General features: G+C 38.0%; 5 protein-coding genes across 8 annotated transcripts; all 5 read left to right on the top strand.

Moving 5' to 3' along the window:
• Positions 1-1,038: 1,038 nt before the first annotated feature.
• PBRP (plant-specific TFIIB-related protein) lies at positions 1,039-4,507 on the top strand. The gene is made up of 3 exons (XM_021419444.2): positions 1,039-1,808; positions 2,912-3,070; positions 3,480-4,507. Exons 1-3 carry the CDS (start codon positions 1,221-1,223, stop codon positions 4,308-4,310), a joined length of 1,578 nt encoding a protein of 525 aa, XP_021275119.1. The 5' UTR covers positions 1,039-1,220; the 3' UTR covers positions 4,311-4,507.
• A 409-nt stretch (positions 4,508-4,916) lies between these two features.
• On the top strand, positions 4,917-8,719 carry LOC110409932 (Leucine-rich repeat (LRR) family protein). Of its 2 annotated transcripts, none has more exons than XM_021419445.2 (3): positions 4,917-5,217; positions 5,366-6,542; positions 8,284-8,719. In XM_021419445.2, exons 2-3 carry the CDS (start codon positions 5,436-5,438, stop codon positions 8,554-8,556), a joined length of 1,380 nt encoding a protein of 459 aa, XP_021275120.1. In that variant the 5' UTR covers positions 4,917-5,217; positions 5,366-5,435; the 3' UTR covers positions 8,557-8,719. The 2 variants fall into 2 exon arrangements, with proteins under 2 accessions (XP_021275120.1, XP_089638613.1); XM_089782487.1 differs by having other exon boundaries at positions 4,940-5,057.
• Positions 8,720-9,417: 698 nt separating this feature from the next.
• LOC110409936 (anti-muellerian hormone type-2 receptor) lies at positions 9,418-10,341 on the top strand. The gene has a single exon (XM_021419453.1). It carries the CDS (start codon positions 9,705-9,707, stop codon positions 10,206-10,208), a length of 504 nt encoding a protein of 167 aa, XP_021275128.1. The 5' UTR covers positions 9,418-9,704; the 3' UTR covers positions 10,209-10,341.
• Positions 10,342-12,417: 2,076 nt separating this feature from the next.
• LOC110409934 (putative F-box/LRR-repeat/kelch-repeat protein At1g11620) lies at positions 12,418-14,720 on the top strand. 2 transcript variants are annotated; one of them, XM_021419451.2, is made up of 2 exons: positions 12,418-12,607; positions 13,314-14,720. In XM_021419451.2, the coding sequence occupies exon 2, from the start codon at positions 13,348-13,350 to the stop codon at positions 14,458-14,460; it is 1,113 nt and encodes a 370-aa protein (XP_021275126.1). In that variant the 5' UTR covers positions 12,418-12,607; positions 13,314-13,347; the 3' UTR covers positions 14,461-14,720. The 2 variants fall into 2 exon arrangements, with proteins under 2 accessions (XP_021275126.1, XP_021275125.1); XM_021419450.2 differs by having other exon boundaries at positions 12,423-12,607; positions 13,307-14,720.
• A 519-nt stretch (positions 14,721-15,239) lies between these two features.
• On the top strand, positions 15,240-18,375 carry LOC110409933 (F-box protein At5g03970-like). Of its 2 annotated transcripts, none has more exons than XM_021419447.2 (3): positions 15,240-15,386; positions 16,429-16,615; positions 16,979-18,375. In XM_021419447.2, the coding sequence occupies exons 2-3, from the start codon at positions 16,433-16,435 to the stop codon at positions 18,095-18,097; spliced, it is 1,302 nt and encodes a 433-aa protein (XP_021275122.1). In that variant the 5' UTR covers positions 15,240-15,386; positions 16,429-16,432; the 3' UTR covers positions 18,098-18,375. The 2 variants fall into 2 exon arrangements, with proteins under 2 accessions (XP_021275122.1, XP_021275123.1); XM_021419448.2 differs by lacking the exon at positions 15,240-15,386 and adding an exon at positions 15,956-16,237.
• Position 18,376: the final 1 nt, after the last annotated feature.

Raw genomic sequence — 18,376 nt, 5'->3', positions numbered from 1 at the left:
ATCAAGTTACATTTGATGAACGGTAGGGATGTTCTAGATCACAGAACCTTTTTATCTAAAAGATTATGAGGTATTGTGTGGTCATGGGTGGATGGTATTGAATGCTCATTATTGAATTAATAGAATTGAATTCTGGATTGAAAAGTGTGAACCATCTCCAAGACCCTGCCCACAAGTTTTCCTTCTTTCAATGTTTAGTTTACGTGGTGATTAAACTCTATGGCATTCAATGTCTGAACGAATGATTCCGTAGTAGAGAACTTTATATCATGATTCAATCAGAGGGTAGAATATCTTTATTCATTCTAATTCTTAAGGTGGGTTAGATTGTAGAAACAATTGGAGTTACAGAAATGTTAAATACTTTATTTTTTGTCGTTTAACTGCTGTTTTATGTTGTTAGAGCGAGACATGCATGGAAATTAACTTTGTATTGGCCTCGCTTGTTTACTTTGTTTATGTTGGCAGAACGCAAGGGAACTGAGCAAGGGTCTGAAACTATCAGGGAAAGGAGGATCCAAGGTAGCCTATATCGGAAGTGGTCAATGATGTGAAGAATGCTGGATCCGAGGCTTTCCAAGCCTTTTTATTGTTTTTGTAACTCTCAGTTGCTCGTGTGCTGCCCAAGTTTGTCAGAGGTAGTGGTCGGCAAAACCATAGTTGTTCACATTTTTCTCACAGCAACAAACTATGTATTTACTTAGTTAGGCTGCCAATTCTTTTTAAAAATTTTGCTGTCACGATCTTGTCCTGTGGATGGTAAAACTGAAACAATCATCTTCCTTAGCCTGATAAATGGAAGCGAGAAAATTTTGAAGAGATTTCTTTTGCATGTATCCAAGTAATGCCAGATTCTTTCTCTTACCAAGTCTTTCTTCATACCCGGCCGGCACGGGCAGCGAAACAGGGGTAGAACCTTGCTCCAAGCTAATTAAATTGGATTATTGTTAAGAAGAGAAAGCTGTTTTTTCACTCCAAATAGTATTATCATCGGACCGTGTGAGGACTGAAGAATTACAATTCTTGAAAAATTAATTGTTCAATTTTAACTATTGATACTGTAGCATAAAATGGGCAATTTAGTGGCTTACACTCCAATAAGTTTTGAAATAAAGAAATTTGAAATTAAATTGTAATTATAAATAAATAAATGCTGGTCCGCTCTCGTATATTTTTTTTCACGCGGTTGTTAGACACAGTAACAAACAAATCAACCACCGATGAAGTGTCCATATTGCTCGGCGGCGCAAGGTCGGTGCGCCACGACGACCACGGGCAGGTCTATAACAGAGTGCACCTCGTGCGGTCGAGTCGTGGAAGAACGCCAATTCCAGAACCACCACCTCTTCCACGTGCGTGCTCAGGACACCCCTCTCTGCCTCGTCACCTCCGACATCCCCGCTCCCGCTTCCGCCTTCCAAGTCGACGAAGACGACCCGTTTGAGCCCACGGGGTTTATCACGGCGTTTTCCACATGGTCCCTCGAGCCCAGCCCACTCTTCCTCCGTTCCTCTCTCTCCTTTTCCGGCCACCTCGCCGAGCTCGAACGGACTCTGGAACTTTCTTCGTCTTCGGCGCCATCGTCTACGTCATCGTCGACGGTTGTGGTGGATAATTTGAGGGCGTATATGCAGATTATTGACGTGGCGTCGATTTTGGGGTTGGATTGCGACATATCAGATCACGCGTTTCAGTTGTTTAGGGATTGTTGTTCGGCCACTTGTTTGAGGAACCGGAGTGTTGAGGCGCTTGCTACTGCTGCTCTTGTTCAGGCCATTAGGGAAGCTCAAGAGCCCCGAACCCTCCAGGTATTTCACACATTTCTGTTTTATAACTATACATATACTGACACTCGTACTTCTTTTTTGTTGAATTACCGTTTCTGTTGATTAAGTGAGGTTTTACATTCGAATTGTTCATGTTAATGATGGTAAGTTAAATTTGGTTGAAATTATAGTAAGTTAATATTGTTATCACAACTAGGAATTGGATTTTCAATGCCTTAAGAGGGCCTGCATTTGGCTCACATAGTTGAGATCGTTTTTATGGCCGTTTGAATTGATTTAAGTTTCATTGTCTAGTTTAGAAAGATGGGATACAATTTTGTTGTAAAATAGCTGTAAATAATGTGGTAATGCATATTTATATGTTTCAAGTGTTTGCAAATTTTTGTTGCTTAGGATCAATTCTCGTGAGAATTGAGAAAGAAAATGAGTGATAAGAAGCTAATTGTGTGCTATACTTAAACTCTCAACTACCACTTCTGGAGTTTGGGATTTGCATCTTGTAGTCTTACCCTGAAGTATTGTATGCAGGATCTATATGTGATTAGTAGTCCAGAGATACCTTTCTTATAAAGTATTGTACTTGTATCTCTTGTGACTTTGTTTTAAGACAAGGCTAAGGTTCCTTAGGTATCATTCTTCACTATTACATGAGATTTCAGTTTCGTGCGAGGTGGTGGCATGGTTGCTCTTATTAATAATAATGTGGAGAAGTGGACTGGTATGAAAATGAAGAGAGGAAATAGAGAGTTGGGATTGATCAGAGAACCTGGCAACCCTTAAGGTAAATCAAGGTAATGATGACTGTGCGTGGGTAAACATTTATGAGGAATTGAGGTGGTAAATAAGTATATAAGAAAACCTAGAGTCTTAAAGTATAGAACTCCTGAGAGTGAGTCTCTTAAATTCTTGAAATGAAATGCTTCTTGTTTTATTTTCAATGTTTTTTTAGTATTTTGAGCCCTTAAATGGGAAAATTTAAGAGGGAGTGTTGATTACTAACAGAGATGTTGGTTATGTAGGGTAGACAGTAAAGCATTGCTCATCTTACATGTTTTTCTTCGCATGTAATTTTTCCCCGTTTCTTTTATTCTAAAGCATCTCTAAGGACTGTTCTAAAATGGCAGGAAATTTCCATTGCTGCCAATGTACCGCAGAAAGAGATTGGCAAGTACATAAAGATATTGGGAGAAGCTCTACAACTAAGTCAGCCCATCAATAGTAATTCTATATCAGTCCATATGCCAAGATTTTGTACTCTCCTCCAGCTCAACAAATCTGCACAGGTACAATTAAGAGTCACTGCTTGGGCCTAGTTATTTTAGTTGATGAAGGTGAATTGTAGCTATTAGAAGTTATAACCCTTTCTATATGCTTATGCTTTGATAATTACAATGGAAGATGTTGCAGATAAATTTAAAAAGAACGTCAAAATTGGTTACATGTGAGAGATTATCTTGAAATGTATGCAAATTGTCAGAAAAGTTTATAATATGATCATAATTGAATTTTACAGTGTATAATTTCTTGGTATCTATTTATGGTGGCTGAAGAATATGGATGTATATATCAAGTTGTGGTGCCTACCTATTCTTTTAAGAAATGATGGTTGATTCAGTTGTTTTTCTAAGCTCCTGCTAGTAGGTTTTCTTTTTGATTGAAGATGGCTGTAATGGAGTCTTAATTTTTTTTCAGGAGCTGGCAACTCATATTGGAGAAGTTGTTATCAACAAATGCTTCTGCACTCGGAGGAATCCAATTAGTATCTCTGCAGCTGCTATATATCTGGCATGCCAATTAGAAGACAAACGCAAGACACAGGCTGAGATTTGTAAGGTGACGGGTCTCACGGAGGTCACCCTCCGAAAAGTCTACAAGGAACTATTAGAAAATTGGGATGATCTACTTCCATCAAATTATACTCCGGCTGTCCCTCCAGAGAAAGCATTTCCCACAACTACAATTGCCACAGGCAGATCTTCAGGGCCTAGAGTTGATCCAATTGACCTGACTTCGTCAGTGGAGAGAGATAAGCAGCAAGACTCCAAACCAAATAAGCCGAATGAAACGTCAGAACCTGGCCTTCAAGCTAGAGGTAAGGATGATGCAGAAAGCAACGGCAACCCTTCTGGAACCCATACTGCTATGTTGAACCGGCCACCACATTACAGGCAGCCCTGGCTTCAGTTTGGGCCACCTGGTGTTAGGACAGCAGGAGACAGAAACCAAACCATCATTCGAGCAGACATCAACGAGGCACAAACAAGCTGTCCAGAGTTGGAGCAAAAGGGAGATAAGCCCAAGATCGATAGCAAGGGTGCTACTAGTTCTCTAAGGCCAAGCCAGTTCTCAACGACTCCAGCTTCAAATGTGAGCACAATCACTTGGCCATTTCGATCACCACCCTCATCAACTCCGAACATGCCAATAGTGCATCCGCCAAAGTTGCCACCAGGTTATGCAGAACTCAAAGGACCCGGGAGCCAAAATGGAAGTAAATATGCCAATCAGAGTGGAGACTCATAAGTAAAAATAGAACTTGTCCCTTTCTCTCTTTGGTATAAATTGTTGTGGAACATCATACTTAGTAGTATGAGGTTAGAGTTGTTTCTATCTATATACCTGCCTTACCCATAATCGTGCTTGTGCTAGAATGCATGAATTTGTTATGGTAGGCGGAAGAAGGAAAGCATGGAATCCAAAGAATTTATTTTGATTTTGAACTTTTGGGTTTAAAAATGGCAGGCCAGGGCCCGTGATCTGTCAGACTCAGACGTGACTCTCGATATTTTGAACTATCATCAATCGCTCGTAATGCTTAGCTAACTCAGCTGTCCATAACTGGGATGGCATTTCCGAAATTTCTTGGAAATTCAATGGCATTACTTTAAACCCGCCCAGATATTTACACGCAAAGTGACGTGTCAAACATGGCGAGGCCCTGCGGCCCAGCTCATTCTCTCTCAGCTACTTACATCCTTCTCGAGAACAAACACACCTACCTATAATCTCCACCGTTCAATTGTCCACGTCAGCGATCCGTGTCCTCCTCGAACCAACGGCTCATCTCACTCCAATAATTCACAAATCCACCCCCCTCTCCCTTAAACAAAACCGCGCCCTTAACCCTAGCCAGGAACAACGACCCCCACTTTTTCTCTCTTAGGTTTATCCCGACTCGCCCGTCCTTAACCAATAAGAAACGAAGAAAATCAAAAAAAGGAAAAAAAAAAGAAAAGTGAGAGAGAGAGGAAGAGAGGAAATCAAAATCAGGTTTCTATTTTTTTTTTAAATTTACATTTGTGTGCTTCTCCTTCTCAAGCGCTTGTAACTTGAAAGAACTGAGTCCGTACGTCTGGAAAAAATCTCTAGGGTTTTAAGCGGTTGAAACAGATTAAAAGCCAAACCTACTCTCGATCTTCAAAAATCTAGGGTTAGGGTTTCCTTTCTGTTTTTCGCCATTTTTAAGCTTCCTTTCTTTGAATTTCTGTTTACTGTTTTCTTTTTATTGGAATGACACTCCTCAATCTCTTCCGTTTTGAACCATCCCTTTAAATCCATTTATTTCTTTCGAAATATAGGTGAAGAAGCTCGAATTCAATATTTGTTTATATAAATAGGGGTATATGAGATAAAACGGCGCCGTATTTGATGGACGAGATCTGGGAGAGAGCGGTGGAGACAGCTTTAGACGGGCAAACGGACCACGCGGCGACTCGAACCTTAACACTTGACGGTGCGGTGAAGTGCGTTCAGGGTCGTCTCCCACCGCCGAGTCTGTTGGAAAAATTCGAGAATCTTCAACATCTTTCCATCGCCAACATCGGCGTTTCATCTCTAGAACAGTTTCCTCGTCTCCGAAATCTCCAGAAACTCATCCTTTCCGATAACAGAATCGCTGGTGGCCTCGAGTTCCTCGTCGAAGCTGGCCTCGACTCGCTCCGAGACCTCGACCTGTCCAACAATCGGATTCAATATATCGAGGATCTTGCCCCGCTTGCCCAGCTTAAGCTTGTCTCCCTCGATCTTTATGAGTGTCCCGTTACCAGAGTTAAGGATTATCGATCTAGGGTTTTTGGGTTAATAAAATCGTTAAAATATTTGGATAAAATGGATGCGGAGGAGAATGAAAGGCCGGAGTCGGATGATGAGGAGGACGATGAAGAGGAAGAAGATGAAGATGATCCTGGGAGTGGGGAAATCGACGGTGAGGATAGGCCGTACAGAATAAATAACGGGCATAGTGAAGGAGGGGAAGGGATTGTTGATGTTGATGAGGATGAAGAGAGCGATGCGGATGAAGAAGAGACAGAGACAGGTAGAAGAGTAAATGGGCAAAGCCATGAGGCTAACGGGTTTCGGATTGAGGAAGTAGGGAGAGATGAAGATGAAGACGAAGAGGATGATGATGATGATGAGAATGATTCAGGTGAGGAAGTTGATGATGATTATGAGGAAGAAGATGATGTTGTGGAAGTTCATGAGATTGGGGATAGTGATGATGAGGAAGATGGGGTAGAGGATGATGAGGATGACGACGACGACGAGGATGATGAGGAGGAAGAGGTAGATAACGATGAAGGTGATTTTGCTGAGCCGGAGAGTACTGGGCGTTTGACGAGCACAGAAGGGGAGATTGATGGGCATGAACATGGAGAAGATGATGGGGATGAAGATGATAATGGTGAGACTGGTGAGGAAGAGCAAGGTGTTGAAGATGATGGGGAATTTGACGATGAAGAAGAGGGTGAAGATGAGGTGAGATTCCTTATTGCTTGCAACAAGCTTCTGGTTTAGTCTAATTGATGTGTATTAATTTGTACTTTCTGCTTACTGTTTGTGTTTGTGTTTGTCTGCTGTATTGGGTTGATTGTTTGATTGAAATGGCCTTTTTAGATTTGTCAAGAGAGGTAGACGACATGGCTGTGCTGCTAAGCTCTGAATGCTGTTTTTTGCTATTACTTGTGGAATCTCTACAACGTTGGTTATAATTTTTTTTCTTGGTCTTATAGATCTTAACAGAAACTATATTTGGCGTATACGCTTGTTGCTGTGTGCTTATGTTGCTCTAAAACCTCCAAGAGGAGAATGAGTGCTGTGTTTCTGTCTTGCTACTAGCCATGAATTTTGCGCTTTAAGTATGTAGGCTTTTATTCACAGTCAAGCGTTTTGTTACTCTGATTAATTTTGTTCATACAAATCATATATGTGGATTATTTTTTTCCCTGTGAAAGAGCTCATATACACACTTTTTTTATCCTTTTTAACATGCTTTTTTGGTGATTTTATACTTTATTTTCTTGATAATATATCTGGTTGTTTCTAGTTGATTAGTTCTAATTTTCAAGTCATGTTCACAGTCATTCTAGTAAGTCTTTACTGGGTGAGGACAGTACAAAAATTACTTCAAAGCATACTGGTTTTGGATTTTTAATTTAGAGCGAGCCTTGTCAAATGTTTTTCTGGAAACATTGATCTTTGTTGTCATATATCAACCCTTCCTCAGCTATTGATCTTTGTTGTCATATGTGCTCTTTACCTGAGCAAATAATCCAGAAAAGGTGAATTGAGTTTTTTGTCTTTAAAGTGTGGTTTAGTCCCTTGTTGAGCAAGTTTTTGTCATGAGAATATAGTTGTTAACTTGTCCTGTGTGGGTGACGTGTGCCTTATCTTGTTATGACTCTAGCGTCAGAAAATTTTCAGCTCTCTCTCTAAAATAATTTTCCTTGAGTTGATTCAATTTTTTTTAATGTTTAAGTTTTTTTTTTGTCTTCTGGTTCTGTGAGAATGGTACTTTGGTTTACTGAGCAGTTTATATAGAAATCCATGGCAATTTGGTTGGCAACTTTGTGTTCTGTGGATTGCAGTTAAAGTGCAGTTGTAAAGCTGATAAGCATCTTTCTAATGCAGCGGCTGCTTTGTCAATGATGTTCTGTATTATCTTGAGGGGATTATGGAGTTTTTTGGAAATTTTAGTTGATAATCTCATCCCTTGCTTTTAACTTTTTTGGCTTTTTTTATGCATGCATATTACTTTCTTGGTGGAGTAGCCTTTGCTCAGGGATTAGAAACTTCTTATTATATATCATTTGAAAAAATTATTGGCATGTGAGTATTTCTGGTTGTGTTGTTGTAATAGCTTAGTTCATCAATTGTTCGATATAACTGTAATTATTAACATCTCAGTTATGAGCTATTTTGGCTAACATGTGTTGCTGTGCAGAAGAATAGAACTACTGCTTTTTGTTTTGTTTTGGAAGGTTGAGTGTGTTGGAAGGGGATTGAAGAGGAGGGTTTAAGGGTCTGTCTGGATTGTTTGGCTGATTGCAGTGCTGATTAATTTTTTTTTCTGTTTTCAAGTCTTAGGTGTCTGGTATAATCTTTGTTTTGAATATAGTTCTCTTTTTATGCTTTAAATGTCATTTTATTGTGGTGATTGCGATACTTTTGATGAAATAATTAAATTGTTTTAACTCATTGTTCTTGAATGGAATGTCAGGATGAAGACTTTGGTGAAGGTTACCTGGTTCAACCAGTGGGCCAGGCTGAAGAACATGATGCTGGAGGTAGTGATATGGACCCAGGGAATGAAGAAGATGATGCAGAAGTGGAGGAGGAAGTTGAAGATGATGAGGAAGTTCAGGTGCTGCCATCGTCTTCACATCTTAAGAGAAAGAGAAGTGATGATGCTGAGAAGGACGATGATGTTGAGGATGACGAGGAGGAAGACGATGTTGTTGAGTTTGCAAAGGCATCGAAGAAGCATCGTTAGCTCTTTCTGAATTTCCTGAGTTAGATGTTTTATTAATGCTTAAAAAGCTTGGAAACAGGGGAAACTTGATGTTAGATTGGTTGATAGAGTCAGTCTCGGTAGTGATGTTGGCTGTGTTATTGGACAAATGTTTAGGTGAAAAGGAATTGTATCTTGGGTGGTACATGCCTTAGTTCGAAAAGTCGTTAGCCTTTTTCTCCCGCTTGCTCTATCTTATATAGCCGTTACTATTTGTTAATTCAAATGGCAGTTATAAAGGTTTTACCGCCCATGTTCAGCTCTCAGGAGTCGGGAGTCTTGTATTTCTAAAGGGAAAGAATGGAGGGAAAAGAGAACTTGATAAAAATCTTTGTTTTTTCGTCTTTGGCCAAGCGGGAGGGGTGGGGGGTTCGCGTTTCTTTTTTTTTTTTTTTGAAAGGTTCAGTCATAAAAACGATTGTGCATGGTTGTGATCCTCGGCTCCCCTATTGAAGTCAAGTGGGCTTCGGGCAGTTGACCAGCTTGGTACTTTAAGTATACCACATGTCAAGCTGTAATTGGTCGAATGGTTTTTATTTATGAGCTGAGGGACGTAGGCCATGTGGCTATCAGGGCATTCAGTAGAGGTTGATAGCTAATAAGGATCAGGTACATTTTTCCTTTCGTCTCACGGTCATGTGTGACATGGGATTGACAGATTCTTTTCTGTGAATATATGATGGTACCGTTGATTACCCTAGGATCTCTCCCTTCTCTCATTGTAAAGTTTCGCATCTCCGTTGATTGCTTGTTGCTTGTAAAACCAACTGTTTCTTTTATATTAGGAAAAACAAAATTTTAAAAAAAGGAGGTAGCTTGTTGGTCAGTAAATGGATATTATTACAATGTATTGTATATTTGTAATTTAGACAAGTGTAATTTAGCTTAACTCATAAATCAAAATTGCTTTGAAGATCCATCACGTGTCTCGTATTAATGGAAAAGAATTTAAAATTTTCGAAGATAAATGGTGAATGGCCTAAGATTGATGAAGACCCTCGCGAGTCCCCACTTGGCATGTTTCGCAAGGGTGGATAAGGTAGTAACTCAATCAGCAAAATTGGCTGCTCCACCCTAGAAATAGGCTGACACCAAGCGGACTTCCCCTCTCGCTCTCTTCGCCTCTGGCCATGGATGCCTCAAAGATGCTTCTACTATCACCAGCATCCACCTCCCTACTTTCACTAAAACGCAATCGTTTCATCGTTACATATAAAAGGCCAAGATTGCAGACTCCGCTGAAAGTGCTAGGCATGGCGGAGGAGACCACTGGAAGCGGCAATGGAGTTATAGAGAAAGCAGCAATAGCCGGTGGCCTGGTTGCCAACCCAGTGATTGCCTGGTCCCTTTACACGCTCAAGACGACGGGTTGTGGTCTGCCCCCGGGTCCAGGCGGCTCCATAGGTGCACTGGAAGGTGTGAGCTACCTAGCAGTCGTGGGGATCGTGGGTTGGTCTCTGTACACGAAAGCCAAAACTGGCTCTGGTCTGCCTAATGGGCCTTTTGGGTTGTTGGGTGCTGTCGAAGGTTTATCATTCCTGTCTTTGCTCGCCATTCTGGTCGTTTTCGGGTTGCAGTTCTTTCAGACCGGTTCCATTCCAGGACCTCTCCCAAGTGACCAGTGCTTCGGCTAAGGAGATATCTATGTTGTGCTTGTGGCCATGGTTTTTGCTCCAAGCTGCAACTATTCTTCTTTTTGTTTTCCCACAGTTGATTAGATTGTAAAGAAGTTATGTAATGGGATTTCTTTTTTCTTTCTTTTTTCCATTTTCTGTCAACCGGTTTGCTTAACACACACACACACGTATATATATAGACACTATATGAGTACATATCTGCAAGTTTAGTGGTTATTAGCCTATTTGCAACAGTGATGCCTAGACAATGATTTTACAAATAGACAATGAGCAGAACATGCAACCATTTGATCTAGAGTCAGAACGATTTTTCATCTATTATGGTTCTCTTCCCTTTGTTGGTTTTGATTCACAGCAAAAATGGACCAGAAATGTTCCTAGCATTCACAAAAATCTACCAACTTTCAACAAAGTCAAAATTTATTTTATTCCCCATTTTTATGCCTTCAATACAAAAAAACCTACTAAAAATTAGTCTATATTTATATTCTAAATAAATTTCTGTAATTAATAAGCTAGAACACTAGTTTTATATAATCCGGTAATAGATTACATAATCGGCATGTCCAAACAGTCCTATAGACTTGGAGTTCCAGTCAAGCTGGAGTCCGGTTCTTTTATATACAGTAAGCAAAAGCAAGGCCCAAATAGAATCATAAACTTCTCTCCAAGGTCTCGATCATATAGCTTCTTTGTCGATCAACCAACACCATCAAAACAAAAATATCCCGTCAAGGTATCGCTTCTCACTGAAGCTCTCTCTCTAATGATTCTGCTTTCATTTCCTTTTAATCGCTGTATTATCTTTGATTATCTTGTTAATTAGATTATTAACGCTTCTATTTTTAAATGTCAAAGCTTTCTAATTAATGCAGCATTTTGTGTCCTTTAAGTTATTTTCTTTTTTTTTTCTTTTTTTACCATATCTGTTTAGTTTAAGTGTTAAACTACGTTTGAAGAAAAAAATTGTGTAAAATATTTTATTAAAAATTTTAATATTTTATATTATTTAAATAAATTGTCAAAAATATTTTTTATTATTTGAATCAGTTTGTAAAAAAATAATTTTTTGATGTTAAACATGATAAATAAGAGTTATTACAAATCAATGATATTAGTTTTTATTAATTTGAAATCAAAATTAAAAATGAAAATAAAAATTAATAAAATCAATAATGACATTTTCCAAACCATACTAAACTCTAATTTTTTTAAAAAAATTCATCTGTATCAATATTTATCAATTTGGTAAGATATCTATATTTATTAAATAATGTAATAAAAATTTTAATTGCATTAAATGATATTTTAATTTTAATAGTATTGAAAATTTTAAATTTTATTTTTTTAATTTAAATTATTTTAATATTTTAAATTAAATATTAATATTTATTAAACTTACACTTCTATTATAAAAAAATTTTGTTCATTTTTTTCATTTATCCGTAAAATGTTTTACATTCTTAATAAATTTTTTATCTTCGAACTAAGTATAAGTTTTGAAAACGTTATTCGAAAAAAAATTTACATTAAAATAAATGAACCCTAATTTGATTAAAATGAAAAAAAAAAAAGAATTATTGATCAAACCACGAGTAAAGAACATTAAGATGCGATAAAAGGAAACGAAATTACTTTAATTGTGTCCAAATTGAAATTAATTTTTCTTTTGGTAACTTTAATGAAGCACATCTCTTAGTTAGCCTACTTTAACTTATTTTTGAATTGTGAATAGTTTTTTAGTATTAATTATAACTACCAATATAAGAATTTGCTAATATGTTTACCTCCCATTCTGATTGAGAATTTGCTTTGTTACTGTAAGACTTTTTTATGGTAATTTTGTGCACAACTCGATTGTCAGATCCAAAGATCTCCCGATTTAGACTTTTTTTGGAGAGATATCAGAGTTGTTTATATGTGAATTCTATAGCCAAAAAGTAAACAGCTAAAGAGGTGAGGGAAGGGATCACGAAAGGTTTAGATTCTTTTGTTTTTTAATTATTAATTAATAAATATTAAAAAAATTCTGAAGTTTATAAAAAAATTAGAAGAACATTAAAAAAATAAAAAAATAATGTTAAAACAAAATCTATTATCGACCTAATCCACCTCCCCAACCAAAATTTAAGAAAAAAATTTAAACAAACACAAACACTAAACAAACGCGAACACTAAAAACTTATAAATCCAGACAAAAAAATAAATAAATAAAAGAAACACAACTACAGTAGTTATATAAAGACCCATCCATAACAGACATTGTATAAGAACAAAACTGCACAATACTGTAAAAAAAAAAAAGAAAAGAAACCAAACAGAATAAAAACTTTCTTCTCGATCGAAACTTCTCATCAAAACTTCTCTCCAAAGTCTCGATCAAAAAGCAATAAGAGGTATCGCTTCTCACTCATCCTCGTTTTAATCGCAGTCTTATCTTTGATTATCTCGTTAAACGCTCCTGTAGATGTCAAAACTTTCTAATTAATACAGTTTTTTTGTCTCTTTTAAGTTATTTTCTATTTTGGTTTTCATTTTTTCTTTTTTGTCCTTTTTGCACAAGTAGGATCTGGATTGTTTGGTTTAGTTCTTAGTTTTTAGCTTTGAATTAGGTTGATGTGGTTAGGATGTGTTTGGTTGCTGAGAAAATAGGAGAGAGTGAAAAAAACTTTTTTCTTGATCAAAATCATTGGTTGTTTTAATGTACGGATATCAGCTATTAAATTTGTGTACTTCTGAACACTGGAAAAGAAAGTAAAGCAATATCGGGCTGTAATTGAGGTATACGGAATTCTAGTACTTTAAGCGTGTCGGAATTGATTTTTTTTTTTTTTTGATATGTGAGAATGGAAATGTTTGTCAGCATGAAGGATTTTTCTCAAAAAACCCCACCTTCTGATTTCTAAAGGTAGATTTTCTTAATGAATTAGTGTGCTCACCTTGACACATCCTTGAACTGTGAATAACTTTTTAGTATTCATATCTTAGTCTCAGATTTTAACCATTCATGTGGGTAGGTAATTTCCATGTTTTCCCTTTTTTTCCTGTTCCTGTTATCATGTTGTACAGTAATTCTGATAAATTGTTGACGTTAGGCTGCAGGTTGAGGAGTGAGGTGGGGAAACTTCGAGTTAAAATGGATAAAGGAAAGATGCTGCCTAATTTCTGTGCGAACAATAACTGCAAGATGTACATGGATTTAAAAGATATAATAAGGGAGAATGCACTTCGTTACCTTCCTGCTAAATCGCTTTTTCGGTGCACTGGAGTTTGTCGGGAATGGGAGCTTCAAATATCAACACCGTTCTTTGCTCACAATCAATCAAACTCTTTCCGTTCTACTTCTGGTTTCTTTTATCAAACACAAGCAGGCGTGCCGTCATTCATGTCTCTTGACCCCATGGCTTATGGTGTTCCAGATCCATCTTTAACATTTCTGCCTGAACCTGTTGATATTCGGGCCTCCTGCAATGGGCTACTGTGTTGCCAGGGACGTACTGAGTACCGGGCTTACTACATCTGCAATCCTGTTTCCAAGCGGTGGAAAGAACTTCCAAAGCCAGATGCTGATCATGGGCCTGACCCTGCTGTAGTGCTCCTATTTGAACCATCATTGCTGAACTTCATTGCTAGGTATAAGCTGGTTTGTGCCTTTCCATCTGAACTTGGTGGATATGAGTTTGACATATATTCCTCTGAAAATGGATCATGGAGAAATCCTGGTGAGATTTGCTTTGGTGATTGGAAGCTCCTGCCTAAGTCGGGTGTTCATGTGAACGGCACTGTTTATTGGCTGTCGAGTCAAGGAGTTATTGCATTTGATCTCACATCAGAGCGGTCTCAGCTCCTCTCTTCTGCACCTGGGGCCTTGGGCATGATGAATGGAAAGCTTTGTGCAGCTTATGTACGTGGTCAGAGATTAGTTGTGAGTTTGCTGTCTAATACTCACTCGAATACCATGCGATTGCACAGCGATGCCAGGACCTGGGTAGAAATCCAATCTGACGTCAGTCTGGATGCCACAGTGGCTGCAGAATCCTATAGTTATACTCCCTATCATTTTTCTGGTAGATATGGCCATGGTCCTGGAGGTGTGGTTTTTATAGGTGATGACACGGTGTTGCTTCGAAATGGGAACAAATTTTATTCTTATGACATGAAGAAAAAGGTCTCTAATTCTTTGGGTGAAGTTAACATTGATACCGATGCAGGGATTGTTGTTTATGTGAATAGCCTTGTTGAGCTCTAGTTAGCCTCTTTTCCCTTGCGAATGGGATACTGTCCGGTTTTGAGAAGAACACCAAACGATCTCAGATTCTTATAATCAGGAAGATAAGATATAAAATTAATGCAACCTTTTGGTACATGTTTCTGTGTTCTCTCTTTTTTTCTTTTTGGGTGCTTGTAGTAAGGATTGTCTTCTTATACTCCCAATGCTCTGTGAGTAGCTGTAGTTCTGGTTCTGTTCACAACTCCTTTCATCAAGATAAGGATAGTACATTAATTGCACTTTGCTGGTCCTTTAAGGACTTGCTTTAGGGCGAGCCTAGTCAAAAGGACTATCAAAGTAACAAGTTATTGGGTAAAGAATTGAGACAACTAAGAAATCTAGTAGGACTTGACGTGATTTGCATATTAGTACAAGAAAAGTGGAAACAAACTTTAACATAAGTAGTTCTCTAATCACTACCCATTATAAAAAAAATTAAATTAAATTATTTAACAAATAATCATGTTTAATCAATAATAATGTAACGAATATCAAATTTATGTATTTATTTAGATAAGATAATTGTGATTATTTATTTTAAGTTGAATATCCTGTACGTCGATAAATAAATTTAAACGTGTACGGCTAATACATTTCGCGTTTTATTGCTACTTTTATTCTGCAGAAAAAAAAATTGGAGAGAGTGAGAAGCTTGCTGCACAAGTTTACCTTTTTACAATCAGCGGGCGAATCAATGTCTACGATTAATAGCCACTTTCCCACCAAGTTCTTGGTCATCACCCCGAAAATGAAGTTGAAAAATCATGAAACCAATACGAAGAAGCCACGTGTGAGTCTCATCTATATTAACACGCTTTGATCAGCCGCGAGGGCCAGATTCCGCTTCGCTCCACACAACACTATCCCTTTGAGAACTGATCAAAATCTCCTCACTCATTTCCAAGGTTTCATTCTCTCTTCCTCTCTCTCTTCTGTAGTCTTTAACTCTATCTTCTCTCTGTATTCTTCTTTTAGGGGTTTTCTTGGTGATGTTTTTACGTCTCGTTTTCGGCTTTTGATTTTCTACGATGTTGATTCTTTCGGTTAAAACCTGCTTCTCGGTTTTGTTTGATATTTGTTAGGTTTCTTTTCTGGATTGTTTGTTTCTTAACAAAATAAAGGGGAACAAGTACGGAAAAGATAAAGGACTTCGTCGACTGAAGTTCCGTTTAGTTTGAGAAAACAAAAAGGGAGTGTGAACTTCATGCTTGAGTTTCTGTTAACATGTTCTGTTTTTTCATTTTTCGTGGGTCCCATAAAAAATTGACTTGACTTCAATTTTGCTGTTTCCGTCGATGGCCTTTGTATATATATTACTTATAATTTTTTTCTGGGAGTTTATTTTTCTTGATTGTCTTTGTTTGTTTGCCAAGAAAATACATGAGAAACAAGTAAGAAAATGTGGAAAAGGGGAAGAATTTTCTTCGACTGAGTTTCCAATTGGTTTCCGAGAAGTTGGAATAAAGCGTAAACTTCGTGCCAAGTTTGTGTTTACTTGTTCTATTTTGCCTGTGTGGGCCCAAAGAATTGACTTTGACTGCAACCAAGCATTTTGTCTCTACTCTTGGTTAATCTTTCGTTGATCAGGCAAATATATATTTAATTTATATTAGTTTCTATCTCATCTGAAGCAGAGCGGTTGATTGTAACTTCCTTCGCTATTTCTTTCTTTATTTCTATGATCATATTTCAACTTCTTTTGATTGACTTTGTTCATTTCTTTTTTTTGCTCATTTTCTTTGTTATACTTGTCAAGGTAAACCATGCAATTGTAAGATGTGGCTTGGGTTGAATTGTTCTGATAAACCTCTGTAAATCTTTTCTTTCAGTCGAGGATGATAACAAGCTTAGTTTTGGCGTTGTTGACTTGTCATAGATCGTAACATCCCAAGCTCTATGTGCAATTTTGACCTTCCTTTTACTGATTAATTGAACTTTTGTCTGCAGGATCATGGCTGATTCGGATAGTGATTCTTGGGTTATGGCAGATAGTGATTCTTGGGTCATGGCAGATAGTGATTCTTGGGTCATGGCAGATTTGGAGAGTGACGATCAGGAAAAGATGGAAGTTGACTTTTGTTTAATTAAAATTGAAGATGATTCAGAGTCGGGCGCTGACGAAAGTTCAGACGAGGTATGTTTTTAGATGTTTTTTCACTCTCACTTAGAACATGGCAAAGTCGATGGGAGTTTTTGCTGTTAGCTTCTATAAGCTATGGTTCGTAATTTGAAAGGTCTGGAATGGTTTGAGCTATGAAGTAACATCCATTGGATCGTTGAAATAACTTCTTATGCTTTGCGGCTCTTAGTGCTAATCTGTTTCTGTAGGCAACAAAATCATTTATAGATTGGATAGATGGGCCTGATTTAATAAATTTTTCTCCATATGTCGAAAGTAAATGAGGTGGAATTTGTTAACCTGCTCTTTCTCCGACCCATCCAATCCCTTTTTAACCTTGTTAAATATTTTTATGATAAGTTTTATTCCATATTTCAGCTTTCAATATTGTCATTCAAGTCCACAGCTGAAAGGCCAGAGGCCTATGCCAGATCCCCCATACTTATAAACATGAAGAAGGAAGTGCGCATAGAAGATGTTTTGAGGGACCATGTTCTTCATTTTCTTCCTGCAAAAACACTCTGTAAGTTCAGAACTGTTTCCAGAGGATGGGATCAGTGGATAAGCAGTCCATTTTTTTCCCACAGACAAACTACTTACTTCAAAAACATTTCTGGCCTCTTTTTTCAACTCCCTGGTGAAGATCCTTCCTTCATCTCATTTAATCAAGATGCATATGGCATGCCTGATCCCTCTCTGAAGTTCTTGCCTGAGCCTGTCAATATCAGAACCTCTTGCAATGGTCTGCTTTGTTGTCAAAGTGTCGGGGACAATGTCTACTACATTTGCAATCCTGTGACCAAGCAATGGAAAATGCTTCCCAGGCCAAACTTGTACCATGGAGTTGAGGCAGCCATGGTACTTGTTTTTGAACCACATCCATTGAACTTTAATGAAACTTATGAGCTTGTCTGTGCTGTCACTTTTCCTGATCATCCCATTGTCTATTTTGAGATTTTCTCATCGAGGTCAAGCTCCTGGAGAGTCTCTGACACCATATGCTGTGAGCTTGATTGTTTGGATCTGCTTAGTGGTGGGTACTACATGAAGGGAGTTGTCTATTGGAAAGCCTCTTCTGGTGTCATCCTGGCTTTTAATTTGAGGAATGAGCAATATGGGATTCTACCACTTCCTGTCAGCAGTGGAGAATATGGTGCTTTAACTGTGATGCATGGGGAGTTGTGTTACATTCTGCCTCGTCGTCTATTTGATAATTACAATATATATATTTACGGGAATATGGATATGAGGCTCAAGACTGTACTAAACTTTACTTGTGATGACGTGGGGAGCACATATGGCGTCTGCAGGGCTTTGCCTGGTGCTAATGATGACATTCTGATGTTTGTACTTGGGAGGAAGGTGATTGCTTACCATGTGAGAGAACAGAAGGTGGAAGTGATATGCACAATGACTGCTGATTCATGTACTGGGTATCTTCCGTATGTGAACAGCCTCGTATCAGTGAGGGATCCAATGGTTGGAATATGGGCTTAATTGTCTGGACAGTTCCTCTTCAAAATCTCTTGTACATGTGTCATCTGTTGGTTAAGATATGAGGTTACTGAGATACATCCTTAACCAAGCCTCACCTTTGCTGGTATCTTAAACTTTTTCGTTCTCTTAAATTATTGAGGTGGTTTGATCTTGTAACTGAAAACTTCTGAAGTTCTTGATTTGAAACTTGATACTTGTAAGCTTTTTCAAGGAACTTCGCATTTGGAAGCTAGTGATATGGTTGCTACTTTGCAACAAGAATGGCATTTTCTTTGATAT

The sequence above is a fragment of the Theobroma umbraticum genome, unplaced genomic scaffold, assembly GCF_002168275.2.
Source record: "Theobroma umbraticum cultivar Fairchild unplaced genomic scaffold, ASM216827v3 scaffold_44.0, whole genome shotgun sequence".
NCBI classification, from domain to species: Eukaryota; Viridiplantae; Streptophyta; class Magnoliopsida; order Malvales; family Malvaceae; genus Theobroma; species Theobroma umbraticum.
Note: the sequence above shows the minus strand (reverse complement) of the source record. Positions and strands in the feature narration are given on the sequence as shown.